The sequence below is a fragment of the Diabrotica virgifera genome, chromosome 1 (assembly GCF_917563875.1).
Source record: "Diabrotica virgifera virgifera chromosome 1, PGI_DIABVI_V3a".
Classification (NCBI taxonomy): Eukaryota; Metazoa; Arthropoda; class Insecta; order Coleoptera; family Chrysomelidae; genus Diabrotica; species Diabrotica virgifera.
In genome coordinates this window covers 114394426-114416732 of record NC_065443.1, presented here as the reverse complement: position 1 = coordinate 114416732, position 22307 = coordinate 114394426, and the positions used below count along the sequence as shown (strand labels likewise).

Here is a 22307-nt window from a genome sequence, read left to right as displayed (position 1 = left end):
TTAACACATTTTATTAAATTAACATAATAATAACACATTTTGTTAAAACTAAAATACATATTATGTGTGTAATTATTGATTTACATGGAATGTGCATTGTGCATACTACACATTTCACACCATATTCTAAACGAAAACATTGAAAGAGATAAGAAACTTGACAAACGCAATGTAATCAATGCCAAAATTAAATGAGTCACATATATAATCTCAATCAAAAGCACAGACTGTCGCGGACTATGGGAAGACCTTTGTCCGCGGTGCGTTAGAATCCGCGGTGGTCGGCGGTCGGCTGTTCGTGATGATCCGTAGAATCGCAGACCATGGGAAGACCTCTGTCTGCGGTGCGTGGTGGTCCGTGCTCGTCGGCTGTGCGTGATGATCAGTAAAATCGCAGACCAGTGGGAAGCCGCTATAATAAATATATGATAAGTTTAAAATTGATCGACTTTGTCGATAACAGTGTCATTAATAGATATTTTTTACCATGAATCATTTTCCAATGATTGTGTGGATTTAGAAATACATACTAAACAATTGTTTGATCTGTATAAAGGAGATTATAATTATGACACATTATGGTACTCCTTCTCCTTATTTTTCAAATAATATGCTCTTGTAAACGCATAACTTTGATTTATTGGCAGCCACACTAACTAGATACTTCACAAGAAATTAAAAATAATTAACATGTAAAAAATTCACTGTTTTAATCAGATATATTATATTCCCTACTATTGCAATACAATATTAAAACGAATAAATGAAAACTTGTAGAGTAGTGCTGATTGATACAACAGAGCAATAAAATGTTATTCATTCAAGATAGTGTAAAATATATCGCCGCTTATTCATTTCAGATATTTCCATCTCGCAAACAAAAACACGTAAAAATATACATCTGGCGGTGAGTCACCCGTCCCAAGGCCCAGAAAACTGTACGTTGACGACAGGCCTTCCCAAGCTCGACCTGCGAACGCATGAACTGATAGTAGGATGCGCAGAACGGTCTACGCAGTCCGCCGACGCAGGTTGTGTCTGGCTTAGGATCAATTTGCGCCGGGGCATCTTTGATGAGAATCTCAAGACGTCTCGGTTGTAGAGATGTTGAAAAAGTATCTATTCGTTACAAAGTACCTACTCGTTACTTACGAATACCGAAAGTAACGATTACTATACAGAGAGGCAAATCGTGACTAGAACCTATTTTACTTTAAATCAGGCCCGAGGCACTACATAATTTTCGGGCCCCTAAATATAATTTAATAATAATATTAATTAAGTTAATTAGCTAATATTGATATCAAATTTTTTTAATTGTTCTAAGACCTTCTTCTTAGCGTGCTCTATCAAGTCCCCTTGACGTTGGCGATTAACATGGCGAAACTGTCTGTGTCTCGAGCTATTCTAAATAGTTGTTCTGCTTTCTTTATTCCTGTCCATTCCCGGATATTCTTCAACCAAGAGGCCTGCTTTCTACCAATTCCTCTGCGTCCTTCGATTTTACCCATCATAATAAGTTAAAGAATATTATACCGGTAGCCCCTTACTACGTGTCCAAAATAGGCCATCTTTCTATATTTGATGTTATCAAGAAGCTCGCGGGCAGCATTTGCTCTCTTAAGGACTGCCACACTTGTCAGAGTAGCCGTCCATGGTATTTTCAGTGTATGTCTGTGCAGCCACATTTCAAAGGCCTCCAAGGGCCTCTTTCAAAAGAATGACCTCATTTTTAAAAATGTCGTGCAAGCTATCTCGATTCTACATTTTATCTCTTTATCTGGATCTAGTTGTTCAGTAATATGACAACCAAGATATTTAAAACTGAGTACTCTTTGAATTATATGACCATCAACATATAACTGTGAATCTTGATGGGCCAAACGGCTAAATACCAAGTATTTTGTTTTTGAACAGTTTATGTTTGGGCCAAACTCTCTTCCCACTGTGTCAATGGCATTTAAGAGGTGTTGTAATCTATTCATATCATCACTTAAAATAACTGTATCGTCTGCATATCTGATTGTATTTATCAGAATTCCATTAACTTTCACACCCCATTCCAAAATATGGAGCGCTTCCTTAAATATTCTATCTGAATATAAATTGAATAACAGTGGAGACAGTATACAACCCTGTCTGATACCTCTTTGTATTTTGCATATTTCTGTTGATTTTTTTTTATGCAAGCTGTCGATGTTTGAAGCCAGTATAATTTTCCTATGATTCGTACATCTTGACTATCAACTCCTTAATCCTTTAATATTTTAATTAATTTGTGATGTTGTACTCGATCAAAGGCCTTCTCATAGTCAATAAATACAGCAAATACGTCTTTCCTTTGATCTCGGCATTTCTACAATAATACATTTAGTGCAAAGAGTGCGACCCAGGTTCCCAGTCCATTTCTGAAGAAAAATTGTGTTTCATCCTGGTATTCTTCACATTTATCTCTGATTCTACTGTGGATGATACGTAGAAAGATTTTCAAAGTGTGGCCACATGTGGCTCATGTGGTTCTAAGACCACAGTTGACAAATTTGAAAATTTGTCTTGTTTTATTGCAATAAAAATTTTTGATGATCTTTCCGGGCCCCATTAAAATGGGGGCCCGAGGCAGGTGCCTCACTGGCCTAGTGTTAAAATAGGCCCTGATCGTTACTTTGATTACTCTATTACTTCGTTACTTCGTACCAATCGTATCAGAGCGAGTAACGACTATTGTATCTACAACCAGTACACTTGATTACTTTCTGCCAATCGTATCCCAGCGAGTAACGGACGGGACCGGTATTTTACGAGTGCTATCGAATATCGTTATCGGTATGAAGCGTTTTAAGGGTGTGAGGGTGAGGAAAAGTTAGAAGATGAAACAGAGGGAGGTATAGTGTTATACGTAAAATATGTAATGTATGTCATTAACAAAGATCGAATGCGAAAACACTATATTTTTATCTAGACCTATATCTATACGAGGAATACCTATACAAAATACGTGCCTACTGAGAAATATGATTCTCGATATGATTACCGGTACTCAAATAAAATACAAAAGTAACAAAAGTAATCATAGTAATCAAATCATTTCTATCCCTTAAACAGATCGGTGAAGGTCGTTGTTATATCGGAATACCTATACAAAATACCTACCTACTGAGAAACACGATTCTCGATATGATTACCGGTACTCAAATACAAAAGTAATCATAGTAATCGAAGTAACGAATACTGTAAATGATTACTTTATACAAAAGTAACGATTTGTAACGAATACTCGAAAGTAACTATAATCAACATCACTACTCGGTTGCGACTCGGTTCGGTCATGAACTCCTTCTAGCAGCTTTTTCAGCTCTATAAATTTTTCAACTGACTGTTTAAAACTTATCTCTTCTTCTTCTGCTCTTCTTCTACGGCACTACAGCCACAGCCCAAATTGAGTCTAGACCTCCTTTATTTTTTTGCCTTTGTGGCTGCTCTTCTCCATACACGGACTCCTAAAAGGGATTGTGCGTCGCTGTTTATTGTCTCTTCCCAGCGCTTTCTTGGCTTTCCAACCGGTCTCTTTCTCTTCATAAAACTTATTTCATCTCTACATAATCTGTCGTATCTATGCGTTATCTTAAGAAGAGGAAGAAGAAGAAAACATCGCTCTTTAATTTAATAAAATTCAAAAATGATATGTCCTATATATCGACCTAAATCAGTTACGTATGGTCTGTTCAACAGTAATTGGTTTGAGTTCAATTAGTGCGATCGTAAATATTATTAAATTTAGCTGACCTGGCCCATTGTTAAGACCCACCCGGAGCGATAAGCCACCGAGGTAGACAGAGTTGGTCTTTTGCAATTAACACTGACTAGATGGTACTCCCATAATAAAGCCTAAAATAAATTTTACCTGAAACCGGGCCTTTTATACTATTATCGGTTAATCCGGGCTGTTTATAGTGGTAACTAATTGAACTTAACCATTTACTGTTTAACATACCATACCTAGATCTTTACTAGACGAAATTAATATTTAAAAAAGCGTAGGTATGTATGTACCTACCTACATAAATACACTTTGGGCCAAAATAAAGGAGTACATTTTTTAGTTGAAAACAACTTTTTTGTTTTTTGGGCGGTTTAATTTCTTTTTGCATGGCTATTAGCCTAACATGTCCTCAATATGACTGCAAATTTTGAAGCAAAAATAACGTACAGGGTCGGACTTATGAAAAAATTTATATAACGGTGCATTTGAGCTCGTTGCAAATGAAAACTGTCTTAGCTAAAACTAAACTGATATGCTCTTTTGGTAGGTTAACTATCCAGAACACTTCAGTAAAAAGGAAATTTTTCAAAATTACCGGATTCGCAAAATATCATTTTTAATTAAATTAGGAAAATATAACATTTTAACAAATAACACATTTATGAAAACAGTACAATAATTTTAAAACTTAGACTAAAATATTATGAATGTAGCCACCATTATTGTTTACCAATTCTTGAAGTCGTCTGCACCATAAGTTGATAGCCTCATTTATTACACCCTGTTCAAAATTATTCCAAACAAACTGCATTCTTTCTTTGAGCTGTTCGATGGTTTCAAATTGTTGTTCGTCATACAAATTTTATTCAAAAATTTCTCAACCGGATTTAATTCTGGGCTGTTAGGTGGCCACATCTCGGGCTCAATATAGTCCGGGCAATTTTCACTCAAGAATATCCTTGTATTGTATGAAGTGTGCTAAGGAGCACCATCCTGCTGGAAAGTGTAATCATAACATACTTCTTCAATTTCAGGTAATAGGTGCTGCAAGATTTGTTTTTGATATGTTTCTGAATTAAGTTTTACCTCTGCATCAACCAAAATCAGACGAGATTTTTCCAACATGGATACTGCAACAGAGACTATTACACCTTTTGAGAAATAACTTTTTTCAATTAAAAGATGCTCTAGAGGAATTTCTCTCTTAAATTGTACGTCAGAATACACCCTATTATTTTGGATATTTTTACGAGGCCGTAAACAAAACATTTTTTCATCTGAAAACACATATTTTTCTAATGTCTTCACGAGAGCGGAATCTTCTTAGTAGCAAATTACATATTTCCAGTCATTTTTCTCTTACATTGGCAGTAAGTCTTTGAGAGTAAACTTTTTTAAATACTTTAAGATGGCAATCTTCTTTAATGATTCTTTGAACTGATGTGCAAGAAATCTTAGTTTCTTTTGCAATTTTCCTTGTTCCAACAGGTTGGCCAGTTTGCAAATTTCCTAATACAACCCTTACTCTAGCAATATTTTCTTCAGTTCTTGAGCTTCGCTTCCTCCCTTTTTCACTTTTATGTTCAATAGACCATGGGTTTCTCTTAGATGTCTTAAGAACTTTCCTATCGTTCCAATATGCCAATTTTTCTCAGGAAATGCATTTACAATTTTTCTTGCACCATAATTGTATTTTTCACGGTAATAATTTAATTAATATTCTGTCCTCTTTGCTTAAAAGTGGCATTATGAACTGGCATTACTTACTTAATGGCATTACTTACCTAACTATAAATGTCAAACAAATTCCATGGCAGCCTAAGCAGTCATGGCTTACTAAGTAAAATTGACATATTTAAGCGTTTGAGAAATTCTTAAGACATTTCATAAAAATTACTGCTGATATGAGGCAAAATCAATGAAAACGATGTAATTTAGTGTTAAGAGAGTTTCGTTCTGGTGAACATATTAGAAAACTACTCGAATAATATAAGATTTTCCAATTTAAGTAAAAAATGATATTTTACAAATTCGGGATTTTTTTAAATCTTATGGCGAAGGCGTGTTCTGAACATTATTTAAATAAAAAAATGATATTTTGCGAATCCGGTAATTTTGAAAAATATCTTTTTTACTGAACTGTTCTGGATAGTTATCCTATCAAAAGAGCATATCAGTTCAATTTTAGCCAAGACAGTTTTCATTTGCAACGAGCTCAAATGCACCGTTACATAAATTTTTTTATAAGTCCGACCCTGTACGTTATTTTTGCTTCCAAATTTGCAGTCATGTTGAGGACATATTAGCCGTGCAAAAAAAAATTAAATTGCCCAAAAAACAAAAAAGTTATTTTCAACTAAAAAATGTACTCCTTTATTTCGGCCCACAGTGTAGATAAATACACCGTGCATTTCTTATCCGTATTAGTATTTCTACACCTTACATAGGTATCATTTTTATCAGTTCATTTCAATGATATACTATAAGATAATATTATTGATACAATTTTTAACGGACTGGTGGCTCACAAAATCAACAATCTCGCAATATTAAATAATTTATCTGGAATTCTGATTAAGTCATCTAGTAAATAATTCAATTAACCTTACATCGAAGTGTATGAAATAGATAGAGTCCCACAATTCATTAGTTTACCTTAGATAAAGGTACCTACTGGCAAATAACACAAACTCATTTGTATATCTATCTAAACTGATAAGACGGCAAAAATACTTCACCTAGTCATTTCGATATCGTTTTCTTAAAACAAGTAGATATATACCATAGAAGACTTATGATGTTTGTTAAAGAAGTGTTAGTGTTGTTTTTATTTGCGACATTGGACATTGTTTCCGGTGAAATATGTACCAATTCTAGTGAAAGTGGATGCGACTGTAGACAGTTTACCAATCCCAAGACACACCTTCCTACCTACTACGCGGATTGTAGAAGTAGAAGCCTACAAGATGTTCCAGGAAACATAGAACATATTATACATATATTAGATCTGTCAATCAACAACATCCAAACGCTCGATCCAAAAAAATACAGCTTAAGTAGTGAAAACCTGGAAGAACTAAGTCTTAGTTACAATAATATCACCTTCATAGACGTCAGCTTCTTTCAGAACCTACGTAAACTAAAAAGACTTGACTTGAGCAACAATTTCATCACCAGTTTGGATAATGCAGGTGTGTTTCAAAACCTTGTGCACCTCGTGAAGTTGGACCTTAGTTTCAACAACTTAAAATCCTTACCGGACTCTATTTTCAATCCTCTAAATAAACTAACCCACTTAGATTTGAGCTACAACTATCTAAATAAATTCTTAACCCAATCAAAAGAAGTGTTAGCAGATAAATTAGGGGTTACTTCAAATTTAACCCACCTTCGCTTGGGTGGTTTGGCTCTAAAAGAACTACCAGCTGGATATTTTGATAATCTTACTGCATTGAAAGGTCTATCACTAGCAGATAATGAATTCGAACTCATCCCTACAGTTCCTTACACCTTGGAACATCTGGACTTATCCGGTAATCAATTCACTTTCATCTCAGCTAAATATCTGAACTACCATTCTCTAAAAAGTCTCAAATTGAACAGAATGGCAAGTTTGACGGATATACATCATTACGCTTTTTACAATCTCTTCGCTTTGGAAAAATTGATTATCAATGACTGTCCAAATTTACACCAATTTAGTGAACTGGCATTTGATGTACTTTCTAAAGATGTCGACCATCACCTCAAGATACTCTCTTTAGCTAGAAATGGTTTGAGAAGCCTGAATGAAACCTACAAGTATCTGTTTGTGAAAATGGACCATGTGGATTTGTCGCACAATCATTGGGAGTGTGATTGCGATATTTTGTGGCTTCAACATTTTGCGCTGGAATTTTACAAGCCTCAGGAAATAAGGTAAAACGAATTATGACATAATCTATATACTTACCCATATATATCTAATAAAAAATCATGATAAAGTTCAAAATTTAAAGAACCACTAGCTGACCCGGCGAACTTCGTACCGCCTTAGAACTAAATAATATTTAAAGTTAACTAACTAAAAATTACCAGAAAACCAAAAAAAAATACTCAAAAATATTGTGTAGGTATACTTTTTTCTGATAAACAATATTTATCGCCAACCGTCACTAAAGTCATTCATTATTGTACTCATTTGACGCCATTTGCGGCAGTAAAGTAACATTTTATTGTACTGAAAGAAGAATTTTACTTTACCTGCCGCGATTAATCAAATTAACCGAGATTGAATCTAAGTGGTCGATGGCAGTAATCGATTATTTATTAGAGTGAACTTAAAATTTATTTACTTTAATTATTGAAAATATTGTACACAATTTACGTTATTATTAAATAAATTTATGCCAAAAAGTGAAATTCTGTAGTACTTTGCAATTATATTCATATAAAATTAATCAAAATTTTACCGATTCAGTAATTATTCAATATTGATAACTATCTATCGATTAAAAATCGAAAGCGGCATGCAGAAGTCACATGTCATCACTGTCATATTTAAAAAATTTAAATTGAAAATTGTATTTATTGTAATAAAAGTGTTAAAACGAATATCAAATTATAGTACAGTAGTGCTACTTTGGAAATGGAAGAAATTACATGAACGCCACCTGAAATTCGCAAGAAATCGTTAGAGGCAGTTTCAGAGCTTCTCCCAGCAAAATCTATCGAAAAATACAATAGGCAATATGACATATTTGAAGCATGGCGTGAAAAAAATTGTATTACAAATTATAGTGAAAGTGTTTTACTAGCATATTTCTCTGAATTGCCTAAAGAATATTCTCCATCGACTATGTGGTCCTATTATTCAATGTTAAAGGCAACTTTGACCACAAATAAAGACATAGATATAAGCAATTATAAAAAACTTACAGCTTTTTTGAAACAAAAAGGAAGGAATTATATTCCCAAAAAATCAAAATTCCTGCCGCAAGAAGAAGTGCTAAATTTCTTATTAAATGCACCTGATAACGATTATTTTTAATGATGAAAGTAATTCAACGAAAATAAAAGTACTATTACATATTAGATTGCACGTAAAGTTCTTTTTCATATCCTTGAATCTACCATGATTTATGTATAATGTCTTTTCATTTGATGTCAATTATTTTCTTTACATTTTTTACTTGCCTATTTGATCTTTTTATACCTTAATATCCGCCGTGTCTAGCAAGTGGCTGCGTAGGCTAGCAGTATGTGTATCTAGTTACGGACGTGTCAGTACTTGGTTCGAATCCCCCGTAAGGAAAACTTTTTTGTTTAATATTAATGGTTATTGACATACTTAGACTATTATAAGCATAGGCGTAACCAGGGGGGGGTTTTGGGGGTTATAACCCCCCCCATTGGGATCTACTTTGAGCTCTATACGCTTAACACCATACCCGTCAGAGACCTTCCAGTAGTTGTAACCCCCCCCTTTCAAGTAGTTGTAACCCCCCCCCTTAGGATCATCCTGGTTACGCTTATGATTATAAGGACTAAGTACACACACTCTTTTTTCATTAGAAGGATATAATTAAGTAAGTGTTAATGTTTTTTATGATTGGCGATAAAATTTTGTATGCACCACGTCAGTAAAGACTCTTTATCGAGCTCGTCTGTTATTCGCCTTGCTCGCTACGCTCGCTCGGCTCATAATATCAGACTCGTTCGATAAAGAGTCACTTTACTGACTTGGTACATAAATAACTATTTTTTGTGGTGCATGCGTAAATAATGATCACTTAGGTTAGTCGTACCAACTCGGAAACCTTCCCGCATTCATGCACAAAAACTTTGCTTAAAAGCATCACGTGATCAAATGCATAGTTTACGATTCTACAAGGTACCTACAAACATTCATTTTTTATTTGTATAAAAGAGGTAAATATAAAAAAATATTTAGATTGCTATTAAAAAATGGGGGTTGGTGATAGAAAACTGAAAATTTAGGGTTGTATGTATCTTTGGGTTACACATCATATAAAATTAAGAAAAAACAGTTTGTCCAAAAAAAATTTTAAAAATGTCGGGGGCAACCCCTTTTTTCAATTAGTTTGGTTGTACCAACTCAGAAACCTCCCCGGATTCATCACAACAACTTTGCTTAAGATCATCACGTGATAAAATGTACTTATAGTTTATGATTCTATAAGGTACATATATACAGACAAACATTCATTTTTATTTATATAGATGTTTACCCGAACCATATACAGGGTGATCTAATTATACTCTGCCTTGTTATAACAAAACATCCACCTTGTATAAATCCGGTATCATTATCATCATTGCTGCTACCTACTTTACAAGTCTATTTCGCTAGTTGTTTCTGTTCATCGCCAACTGTTGCCATTTTGCTATACAGTGGAACCCCGATAAGTCGGCCCCCGATAACCCGGAAGTCCGGCTAACCCGGACCGATTTTCGTCAGACAAACATTTCAACAATAAAATTTTATTTGAGAGATAATGTGTGTTTGTGTAATTTGAACTATACGATAGTAAAAATGACTCATGGCACACGGCGCCGGCAACAGAGCGACGTTATTATCGGAAACAACAAGCACCTGTTATTCCTTATTTATTTCAAACTGTCTTAGCATTGTTTAATGTGCCGTCTACACTCTCGCCGAAGTCGATCGAAGTTCAACAAGTACGAGAGTGTAGAATGCCATCTTGTGTAACCTTGCCTGACTTCGTTCTACTTCCGAAATGTGTCGGTCTGGTCAAAGGGATCTTTATCTATCGGTATCGCACCGCTCTTTGTCGGTATCGCACTTCGAACGAGTGTGTAGAGAGGGTACTTCGGACTTTGGTCAACTTTGGCGAAGTTACTTCGCCGAGAATGTAGACGGCGTTTAAAAAAGACTAAAAGACTATTTAAAAAATTATTTTTTAAACAATGGTTTTATGTTTTCACTGTTCTTAAATAACGTAACATCGTTCCGATTGTGACTGTATTGTGTGTAGTACAGGCTTTGTGTTTGCGTGTTTTTAGTAATTTAGATGGATAGGTACTGTGCATATTATATTTCATGTTATTTCAATTATAACGGAGTTTATCTGTAAGTTTACCGTATTTTATTAATTTTTACCATATTCTCCGGCTAACCCGGATTTTCGATAATCCGAATCGGCCGCGGTACCGATTAATCCGAGTTATCGAGATTCCACTGTACTTATTTTTCTAGCATCTTTATCTACACTATCCTTTCATCTAATTTTTGGCCTACTTCTCCGTCTGCTTCCCACTGACTGTGCCATAAGGATTTGTCTAGGAGGGTTGTTAATAATAATAATAATAATAATAATGACTTTATTGCTTTTTTTCAAAAAAAAAATACAAACTAGACAAACAGTAATAATTATAATAAAGCAAAAGGCGACGTTCGCTCTTAGATGATGTTCCTAGAAACACCAGCCAAGAAGCGCTCTTCCACGTAACCGCAAAAGTTCTGCTGAGATTTTACTAGATGTCCTGCCCATCTTAGCCAATCTCTTTTTTTTTTGTGAAAGACATCCCCTTTTTGCCACCACATATCTGTTTGTATTTGTGGTATATCTCATAGTTGTATAGCAGATTATTTTAAGATGTTTTTCTCCCATTTGGTATCCTTTTTAGATCTTACTTATTTTATTATGTCATCCATGATCAGGTTGAACAATAAAGGACTAGAGGAATCCCCATGTCTTCAGTGACGGTTTAACGCATCATGGGGCCCTAGGCGGCCATAAGAAGTAGGCCCTTTTATATCGACCAATTACTTAAAACAAATTTACAGATATTTATGTTGTTTTGGGAAGTACTCTGGGCTAATTAGCAAAATTCATGGAAAAGTTATTTACCAGCAATTTTATTGCTGGAATCGAATTATAAGATCCTATATATTTTTTTATAAACAAAATGGCGCCGACAAATCGTATTTTTTTCAATTATTGCACTATAACTCCGAAGATTTTAACTTTACAACAAAAACACCCAAATAAAAATTCACCACAATTAAATTATGCATAGAGATATGTTTTTCACGATTTGCTCCGACGAAAATTTTCCTCAGAAAATGCGGGTTTTCCTAACAAAAACTATAATTTTCAAATAAAGTTTTAGGTAAGTAATTATTAATCAATAATTAAATAACTTAGTGACATCAAAGATTTTTTGGTATAGATTGTAATTCCAGAAGCCGGTGAAAATTAAACGAATATTTTAGCAACAATTCAATTGTTAATTAACAATTTACGATCGCAATAATAACCAAAATAATCATGATACATTGATCAAACTTATAAAGATTATAAAGATGAGATGCTTGTTTAATATTTTATCGACAAAATATAAATTTTTCTTTTTTTTGCATAATCTTTAAATTTTGAAACAAAAAATAGTTATAGGTAATACGTAGTCTAATTAGTAAAGTACAAAGAAAGGTTATTTACCAGCAATTTTATTGCTTTAGTCGAACTATAAGATCCTATATATTATTAATATAGGTATGCAAAGTCCACAGATAGTGTGCTACTTTTTTTATAAACAAAATGGCGCCGACAAATCGTATTTTTTTCAATTATTGCTCTATAACTCCGAAGATTTTAACTTTACACCAAAAATACTCAAATAAAAATTCACCCCAATTTAATTCTACATAGAAGCATGTTTTTCCCGATTTGCTCCGACGAAAATTTTCCTCGAAAAATGTGGGTTTTCCCAACAAAATCTCGAATTTTCAAATAAATTTTTTGGGCCAGTAATTATTTATCAATAATTATATAGCTTGGTGAAATAAAAGTTTCTTGGTATAGATTATAAATTCAGAAGCCGGTTAAAATGAAACGAATATTTTAGCAACAATTCAATTGTTAATTAACAATTTACAGTCGCAATAACAACCAAAATAATCATGAAACATTGATCAAACTTAGAAAGATTATAATGGTGTGATGGCTATTTAATATTTTGTCGACAAAATATAAATTTTTCATTTTTTTCCATGATCTTTAAATGTTTAAAAAAATTGTTATAAACAAATTAACATTTCTTAGAAATTGTTTATTATATTGTAATTTTAAAAAATACTTAAAATGCGTATTTCATAGGTCTTGAAAATGAATGCTTTAAAAAAATTTTCCAACCATTTGCAAAAAAGTTAGGAAACAGCAAAATAAATATACGATATCTCCATTGTTTATAATTTGTTTTAATTGTTTCAAAGCTTAAAAGTGAGTCTATGGTACAATCTAATTACTCACAAAGAATGTCAAAAATTCGTGCAATGGTTATATTTTAATCAAAGATTTAAAATACTTTTTTTTTGTAATTTTTAGCGCGAAAGTAGGCTTGATACAGAGCCGGAGATAAAATGTTCACTCGAAGCGACTGACACGCTTAAACTTGCGCGAGTTGTGTATGTGGGCGGGTAGCTACGGTACTGTATTATTCTACTTTCGCGCGTGTAAATTACAAAAAAATATATTTATAATCTTTAATTAAAATATAACCATTAAGCTGATAATCGATATTGTTTTATAAATAATTAGCTTGTACTTTAAACTCACTTCTACGCTTTGAAAGAATTTAAAAAAATTATTGCTGTTTCATAACTTTTTTGCAAATCGTTGCAAAAAAGTTTTAAAGCATTCATTTTCAAGATATTTGAAATGCGCATTTTAGCTATTTTTTTAAATTATAATATAATAAAAACTTTCTGAGAAACGTTAATTTGTTTATAACTATTTTTTTTAAACATTTAAAGATTATGCAAAAGAATAAAAAATTTATATTTTGTCGACAAAATGTTAAATAGGCATCTCATCTTTATAAGATTTCAAAGTTTGATCAGTGTATCATAATTATTTTGGTTATTATTGCGACCGTAAATTATTAATTAACAATTGAATTGTTGCTAAAATATTCGTTTAATTTTCACCAGCTTCTGGAACTATAATCTAAACCAAGAAGGCTTTTAAGTCACCAAATTATTTAATTATTGGTAAATAATTACTTATCTAAAACTTTATTTGAAAATTAAAGATTTTGTTGGGAAGACCCGCATTTTTCGAGGAAAATTTTCGTCGGAGCAGATCGGGAAAAACACGTCTCTATTCAGAATTTAATCGCGGTGAATTTTTATTTGAGTATTTTTGTTGTAAAGTTAAAATCTTCGGAGTTCTAGAGCAATAATTGAAAAAAACACGATTTTCGGGCGCCATTTTGTTTATAAGAAAAGTAGCACACTATCTGAGGACTTTGCATACCTATACATACAGGGTGAGGCAGATAAAAGTCCTATTAGAAATATCTCGTGAACTAAAGGAAACAGAATCATGAAAATTGGAATGAAGGGGTTTTGAAGAGTGATCTCTTTAATGAAAATATTTTCATCGATTTGCTACTTCCGGTTATACCGGAAGTGGCTTATAACTTCGTTTTTTAAATGGGACACCCTGTATATTTTTACATTTTTGGATTCTCCTGGATGTCTTATTTCTTAAAATATGAGGCTTTTTAATGTTATACAGGGTAGTATAAAAGATAATTACGTTTTTTTTTCTTAATTTCCTAGCAACATTCACACCCTGTAGAATTGTAGTAGTTTGACATCAAAAACTTTATTAATGTTCAAATGATTTTTAATATAGTCTACTATTGTTAAAAATTGTTAGTATAGTTAAATGTTGAATTGTACTATACAGGGTTGGTCGAAACTCGGAAAGAGTATTTTCTGAGTTTTCTTAAATGGAACACCCTATATTTTATTATTGTAATGAAATGATATTTTATGCTACTTTTTTATTTCTTAAGCATTCCCTATACCTAACTACTTTAATTTGTAAGTTATTGGTGATTCAAACCAAACATTAATTTCAACAAAAAATACGTGAAATTTTATTAGGTTGGCCGTGAAAATATTCAATCACAAATAATTTTTCGGAAATAAATATATATTAATCTAGACTGATCTTTAAAATTTCCAATAATGGTTGAGCTATCAAAATACCTACGTAGTTAACATTCTTGGCGCGATTAACAATTAAGCACAAATTAAAGCATTTAGGTATAAAATAGTTAGGAAATAAAAAAGTACCATAAAATGTCTTTTCATTGCAATACTAAAATATAGGGTATTCCATTTAAGAAAACTCAGAAAATCCTCATTCCGAGTTTTGACCAACCCTGTATACTAAAATTTAATATTTTGCTATATTAATAATTTTTAATAATAGTAGACTATATTAAAAATCATTTTAACATAAATAGAGTTTTTGATATCCAACTACTACAATTCTACAGGGTGTGAAAGTTGCCACGAAATTAATAAAAAAAACGTAATTAGCTTTTAAACTACCCCGTATAAAATTACAAAACCGCATATTTTAAGAAAGAAGACATCGAGGAGAATCCAAAAATGTAAAAATATACAGGGTGTCCCATTTAAAAAAACCAAGTTTTAAGCAACTTCCGGTATAACCGGAAGTGGCAAATTGATGAAAATATTTTCATTAAATAGATCACCCTTCAAAACCCCTTCATTCCAATTTTTATGATTCTGTTGCCTTTAGTTCTCTAAATATTTCTAATAGGCCAGTTATCTGCCTCACCCTATATTATTAATATATCGGATCTTATAATTCGATTCCAACAATAAAATTGCTGGTAAATAACTTTTCCCAAAAATGGCCTATTCCCCGATAATCAGCCCAGACTAAAGTAGTTACTCCAAAAATAAGTTACGACAAGGTAAAAAACATCATTTTTCTTTTTTTACATTTCGCAACAACTTCTCATGAATATTCCAAAGCTAATAAGCCAAAAAAAAGGGATATTGTGTCGATATGTAATTTTGCCCTGGATATGAGTGCCACCCCTTCGAGGGTGAAAAAACATACATTCAAAATAATGGATAACTGATTAATTCTGAGTAACTAGCATTTGTTCTATCGACTTTTTTCACTAAATCAATACTTTTTGATTTATTTGCGAGTAAATATGTTCATTTTTCAACAAAAAAACACCTTTTTAGACGGTTTTTTGCAAATAACTCAAAAATTAAGTATTTTATCAAAAAAATATTCTTAGAAAAAATATAGCGTATACAAAACTTAAAAAATGGTGTATGTGTGAAGTATGTAGACCCAGTATAAGCAGAACTGGAGCTAATGAAAAGTAGATTCTTATTCAACAAATTCCAAATCTAATATTTCAACGTAAATTACCAAAAAATGAAGCACTTTTCGGTGAAAAATCATCACAACTTTTTAAAAGTGTTAAAAAAGTTTTATTTTTGTTTTTTTTTAACAAGTTTCAAGTATCAAAATTAGGCAAGTAAAGCTTAAAATAATGTTAATTCCTTTTGTGGCACAAAAATCTTGAAAATTTATGAAAATATTGAACAAACTTATAAGTATTGTTATATTTCTATTTGATATGAAAATTAAATTTTGATAATTATAAACAAAATTCACTTTAATATAAAATATTTTTAATTTTCTCAACCTCGGGCATATAAATTTAGAACAACCTGTATACAACAAATTGTTATATTTAATTTTAAGAAGTGATTAGAATAAGCGTACGAAACTCGGAACAATGTGCTTAGATAAACAAAGTGAATGACGCGTACCATTATCGTTCTTCTCGGAAGGTCGATCATTAGCCTATGCTAAATAAAACTCAGTGAAATAGATGATAGTTCATTATCGTTTTTCGCGGAAGGTTTCGATCATTAGCCTATGCTAAATAAGACTCATTTGAAAGAGAGAATAGGTCATTAAAATTTGTAAATAGTTAGAAAGTATTTTAGAATGGGAATTAAATATTTTCTTTTGAAATCCATTAAGCATATTTAGAAAGATTAAAAATTGGTTTTGAGGAATATTACGAATGAGAGTTGGTGGTGGAAGATTGATTTGTGAATCTGGAAGGGATATTTAGAAAGTAGGGGAATGGATGAGAAAGTGAGATCAGAATGTTTTGAGCTGTCGAGAAGTGAAGTCGAGTAGTAGACGGTAGTGTTCGAGGAGTGAGAAAGCCGGTGTAGTTCCGTGAGTGTGGAGTATCTATCGTGGAACGAGAAGTAGGCCAGGTCGAGAGTAAAAGAACCTCCTTGAGCCCAGAGTGTCCCGGTAGCTGATAGCAGTTTCGAAAAGGGTAGAACACAGCATCACGACAAAAGCAGGAACGAGAGCTATTCGAGCTAGTTTTTCAAAGGAGAACATCACTGGAAGCCAGGACGAGGTTTGATCGCAGCCAAGGATAGCAGGAAAGGGTCTTGTGTGAGGACATTTTCAGTTCACCAGGAAAAGGTCAGTCTCATTTGTTTGGACATGAATGTATGGGTTTTTCGTATTAAATTCCACATAAAAAATTGAATAACATAATCAATAATATCAGAAAAGCTTCATCAAACTTAAATAGAGTTGTGCCTAATAACTCCTAATAGTTAAATGTTAATAAAAACTTTCAATTGAAAACCAAAAGGAAATAAGATTCCCATTTGTAAATGTTATGTTTAAGAATAATAAGAAATAGCAAATATTAAGCATTGATTGCCTTTTTAAATAAAATAAAAAATATTTTGATTATAATTGTGACCCATATGTGTATTTTTTTTTACTCTTTTCTTTTCTATCCCGATTAGGAACCATTAAGAAATATTTAGAAGCCACGGAAGTAAGTAATTAATTTATAATTCGCCCTGAGATTGAAAACATATTGATATGTGATCTGGTTAATTAATTGGATTAGTATTAATACATTGATTAAATTAAGTAACATATAAGAATATTATCTCATATCAATAATCAAGATCACATCAGTATATTATTTATATGATCTGTAAGTTTCACCGGTTCACAGTGCTTATATTTCCAAATATTGGGATTTAAAGTAAAACAACTTTTTTTGAAATTTTGAAAATTATTAGTGGTACCAAAAATCTTAAAGAGTAAAAAATATAGGTTTTGATTTTCTGAATATTTCAGATTTTTGCTTTTTTGGAAGATCAAAATTGGATAAGATATGACTGTTCAAAATTTACATACCCTGGTTAGAGAATTTTTCATTTATTAAAAATTAGATAATAAATGAAAATAATTTCTATCCTTGTGGGATCGGTACTCACCGGAGGGACCGCAGACGTTCGGATACAATTAGCGTCTCTTTGCAAAAACAATGACGACTTTACTAAGTAACCAGACATTTACTCAACACACACACTAGGTACCTGATTGGAAAAACCCACTGTACCATGCCAATGGCCATTAGTTGTCGAGGCATTAAGCTAAATAAAAAAAATTGCATACACTCGTGATTAGTGACTTGTTCAAGCCCTTTCTACTACAGCCCTTTTATAAATAAGTACTTTATACCGATAAAACTTACACAGCATAAAAACAATACATAAGTAAAGTAGCTTTTGTGAAGCGGTAAGGATTAATTTCATTTGGGATGCTAATTAGAGGGTTATTTTCACCAGTTTTTTTTATCCAAAAAATGGGATCAACTTTATTCTGAGCGTATCTTGCTTACTTTGTATGATAGAAATTAAAAAAAAACACAAGAATAATGCTTTTTAAAACATTTAAACAAGTTATGATGAGTTTTCCATGAAAAGTGCTTCATTTTTTGATTATTTCACGTTGAAATATTCGATTTGGAATTTGACTAATATAAGAACCTACTTTTCATTAGCTACAACTCTGCTTCTACTGGGTCTATAGACTGCACACATACACCATTTTTTCAATTTTTTAAAAGCTATATTTTTGCTAAAAATATTTTTTCGATAAAATACTTACTTTTTGAGTTATTTGCGAAAAACCGTCTAAAAACGTGTTATTTTTTGTGGAAAAAATGAAGATATTCACTTGCAAATAACTCGAAATGTATTGACTTGATGAAAAAACTCTATTGAACAAAAGTTGCTTAGAATTAGTCAGTTTATCCACTTCCACACGTATTTTGACGGTATATTTTTTCCCCCCGAGAAGAGGTGGACTCAACCGTAGAGCAAAAACACACAATGACACAATATTACTTTTTATTTGACATGTTAGCTATTCTTATACCAAATTTCATGTCAAGCTCTTGTTTCAAATCCAAAGGTTCTTTAAGATCCGGAGGTTTTGCAATATTTTACAGTGAGTAAATGGACTGTAAGGCCCATCGGTGGGTAGCAATTAAAAAAAAACGTGTACCAAAATAATTACCAGCTTTTATCAAAATTTGCTTGCAAAATTGATTACCAAATTGAGGAAATGATTAGAACATGGAATATAAAAATGCCTTCGAAGATAACTGCTTAATTTGTCTTGAAGTCGGTTTTATTTTTCTGATATTTGACAAAAGACAAAGCAAAAAAAATGAGTTTGATTAGAAATCATAAATTAACCATTTTCTTTTTTTTTGTCTCAGTTAGCCCTATTTGATTTTTTTAACATTTTAAGTTTTTTTTTAAATAACTGCTTAAATAATTAAATATTAATTAATGCATTTGTGTGGGATGCGGGCCCCATCAAGTGCCCGGGCCCTAGGCGGCCGCCTAATGGTTAATCCGGCACTGCATGTCTTATCCCATTGCCAGTTTCAATTGGATCAATTAGTTCATCTTCTACTTTTACTTTTATTGTGTTGTTCTGGTAGATTTTTTTTTCTGTGGAATTTATGGCTTTGGTGAGAATTAGCCAGACTATGTTAGATTGTATAAATAGTTTGTGTAAATTGTTTCATAGTATCAAACTTGAGCATGATGTATTCATTTGTTTTGTTAGTAATATGTAGCATTAGTAAAGTGTACGGTGTTTAATTTTTTTTTCTTCCGCGCTAGAGCATCAACCCGGTTCAACGCCGCGGAAACTGGTAGATATTATCGATCGTTTTAATTATTCCTAGAGGTACCTCTTTAGCCTCTTTTAATACAACAAATGAATAACGTATTGTAATTTGTTCGGATAGCTTGATGGTCGTGGTCACCTGTTACATATGGTTTACTGTAAAAAGGCCGAAATCATTAGACCGAACTCATTAGACCGAAAAGCACTTTACCGAAACCTCACTAGACCGAACAGTAGGAGACCGAAAAGCAGGAGACCGGAAAGGATTAGGTACATAATACAGGGTGCTCAAACAGGAGTGTAATCTGAGCAAAGGTAACATCAACCTCGCTTCACCCTGTATCCAGGCTTAGGATTGGCAGCACAAAGTACTGGCGAGTTTAGAGGTTGTTTTTCGCTTTGTTTTTTTGTTTATTTTTTATTTATTATGTACAATACTAAAACTTAAATACTAAAAATAGTTTAAAGGTGGTGTTTTTTGCTTTGTTTTTAATAATACAATAAACAAAAAGACAGATATAGGTACAAAATCTTAGCAAAATTTACTGCAATATTTTTTAATTTATGTACTTACCATTTCGGTCTAGTGAGGTTTCGGTAAAGAGCTTTTCGGTCCAATGAGTTCGGTCTACTGCTTTCGGTCTAATGATTTCGGTCTAATTGTCGTGTACCATTACATATACTTCTTAAGTATATTGAGAACCTTTTTCGTTATGTTTGCCCATCGCTGTGGAGATCTGCCGCATTGGTGTTGACTTGGACTACCAACTGCTCCATTTTGTGATCGCTTCGATGGATATGACAAAAGAACTTTAAAATTGTTATCGGCCAATTAATGGGGTTACTTATCAGACCATTAGATACTTATAGCAAAAATAGTATTAAAATATTATAGATATGTAAAAATGAATATTATATACTTAAACTAAATTATCGTTTTAGATGCCACTCTCCGGAAGACCTCAAGCACAAACCAGTCTTGCAACTGGAACACAGCGACTTGAAAGACTGCTATCCAGCCATTTACGGGAAAAAGAGCCACAGACTGTTAATCGTAATTTTATCCCTAGGGATAGTAGTACTGTGTGGCCTCATATTTTTCCTCCTAAGATATCCAGTAAGCAGTTTCAGTAGGTCCCACAGGATTGGACCTAACTCTCCTTACAACTTGGCATCCACGCATGACTAATACCTATATGGATTGTTTTATTTTGTGTAACTTAGGTTTAGATTTATTTTTACTTTTACATCATACTGCTTTGACGTTTTTTTCTGCTCTGTACTTTTGCTTTACGAAGATACAAAATAATAATAATTCATTTTATTCGTCCATATAGGTACCAATATTTCCTATTTGTTCGTAATTTTCAAGGAAATAGATCAGAATAAATCAGAAGAAAATATTTGTAATACCTATATTTTCTTCTGATGAAAATTGAAAATATAGTGACAAAAGTTACATATTCTAATGGAATTTTTCTAGCGCACATGGATAATTTCTATTTTTATTAATTCTTTCATATTATTCTGAAACTTATGATAAATATGTCTTTTCTTTTTATAATACTCTTTATGGTCTATTTAAACAAAAAAACAGCTTCGACAATAATTTAATTGGGTAATGTCTTTTAGTTTTACTAAAAATATTACCTAGGTACCTATATAGCAATTAAATAATTAAGCTAAGATTATGTTAATCTTTAATTTATAACAATAAATTGCTAATACATATTTATATAACTTGTAAATTATTTTATTATCTTAGTTTTTCTAGTATTTTTGTCGACCGGAAAAGTGAGATGTAGGTACCTACCTATGTTCCAAATAGTCCATACTTGGTTAATTGAAATGGGTTTTAACTGTTAAACAAAAAGGTACGTAACTATACCATCCTCACTAGCAGAACCTACCAAATCACAATTTAATTTACCTGAATACTGTAGAAGAATCCTTACAGCATACGGTTAAATATTTTAGGGTTGATTTCTAATAGAAAACTAACGTGCAAATCTCAGATAGATTACCTGTTAGAAAGAAGTATCAAAGGAATAAACCTTCATATCTAACTAACCCTAAACAGCACTGGCTTAAAAAATTTAATATCCCACCTAGATTTATTACAATTGATTGTCTTTATCCTTATTGGGTCATACCCATATCAATTCCCTTTAAAATGTCCTGCCTAAGCGTCTCTTCCACATCTTCCTCTCCGGCTCGTCTCAGGAACCCACAGATTAGCAATTCTTCGTATTGGATGATTCAACATCTAAGTTGGCCATCCCCGAACCATCTAAACCTTGGCTGTCTCATTTTTGCATCAATTGGTTCCATCCCTAGACTTCCCCTAATATACCCATCTAAGCATTCTCATTTCCGCCAGATGCCATTATGTTGTTCCTGTTTCTTTTTAACTGACCCAACATTCAGTTCGGTATATCATAGCTGGTCTGATGGCTATTGTACAGAATTTTCCGATCAGCTTCATTGGTTTTTTGTGACCATAAGAATAAATAAGAACGAAGCTTCGAGCCTTGGTGCAATCCTACTTTGACACAAAATTCATCAGTCTCTCCCACACCTGTGCTAGCACTGGTTGTTACTCCCTCATACATGTCTCTCACAAACTTTACATGTTCATCAAAAACTCTCTTCTTATATTGAGTGCCGACCACAGAATCTCTCGAGGAATA

The 22307-nt window shown here is 32.6% G+C and overlaps 2 protein-coding genes across 2 annotated transcripts; one reads left to right on the top strand and one right to left on the bottom strand.

Annotated features, from left to right (window-relative positions):
- Positions 1 to 75: 75 nt before the first annotated feature.
- LOC126890508 (uncharacterized) lies at positions 76 to 7803 on the bottom strand. Its single transcript, XM_050659507.1, has 2 exons — positions 7713 to 7803; positions 76 to 412 (listed from the first exon to the last, which is right to left on the bottom strand). Exons 1-2 carry the CDS (start codon positions 7714 to 7716, stop codon positions 81 to 83), a joined length of 336 nt encoding a protein of 111 aa, XP_050515464.1. The 5' UTR covers positions 7717 to 7803; the 3' UTR covers positions 76 to 80.
- LOC114347986 (phospholipase A2 inhibitor beta) lies at positions 6338 to 21365 on the top strand. The gene is made up of 2 exons (XM_028298631.2): positions 6338 to 7678; positions 20560 to 21365. The coding sequence occupies exons 1-2, from the start codon at positions 6555 to 6557 to the stop codon at positions 20804 to 20806; spliced, it is 1371 nt and encodes a 456-aa protein (XP_028154432.2). The 5' UTR covers positions 6338 to 6554; the 3' UTR covers positions 20807 to 21365.
- Positions 21366 to 22307: the final 942 nt, after the last annotated feature.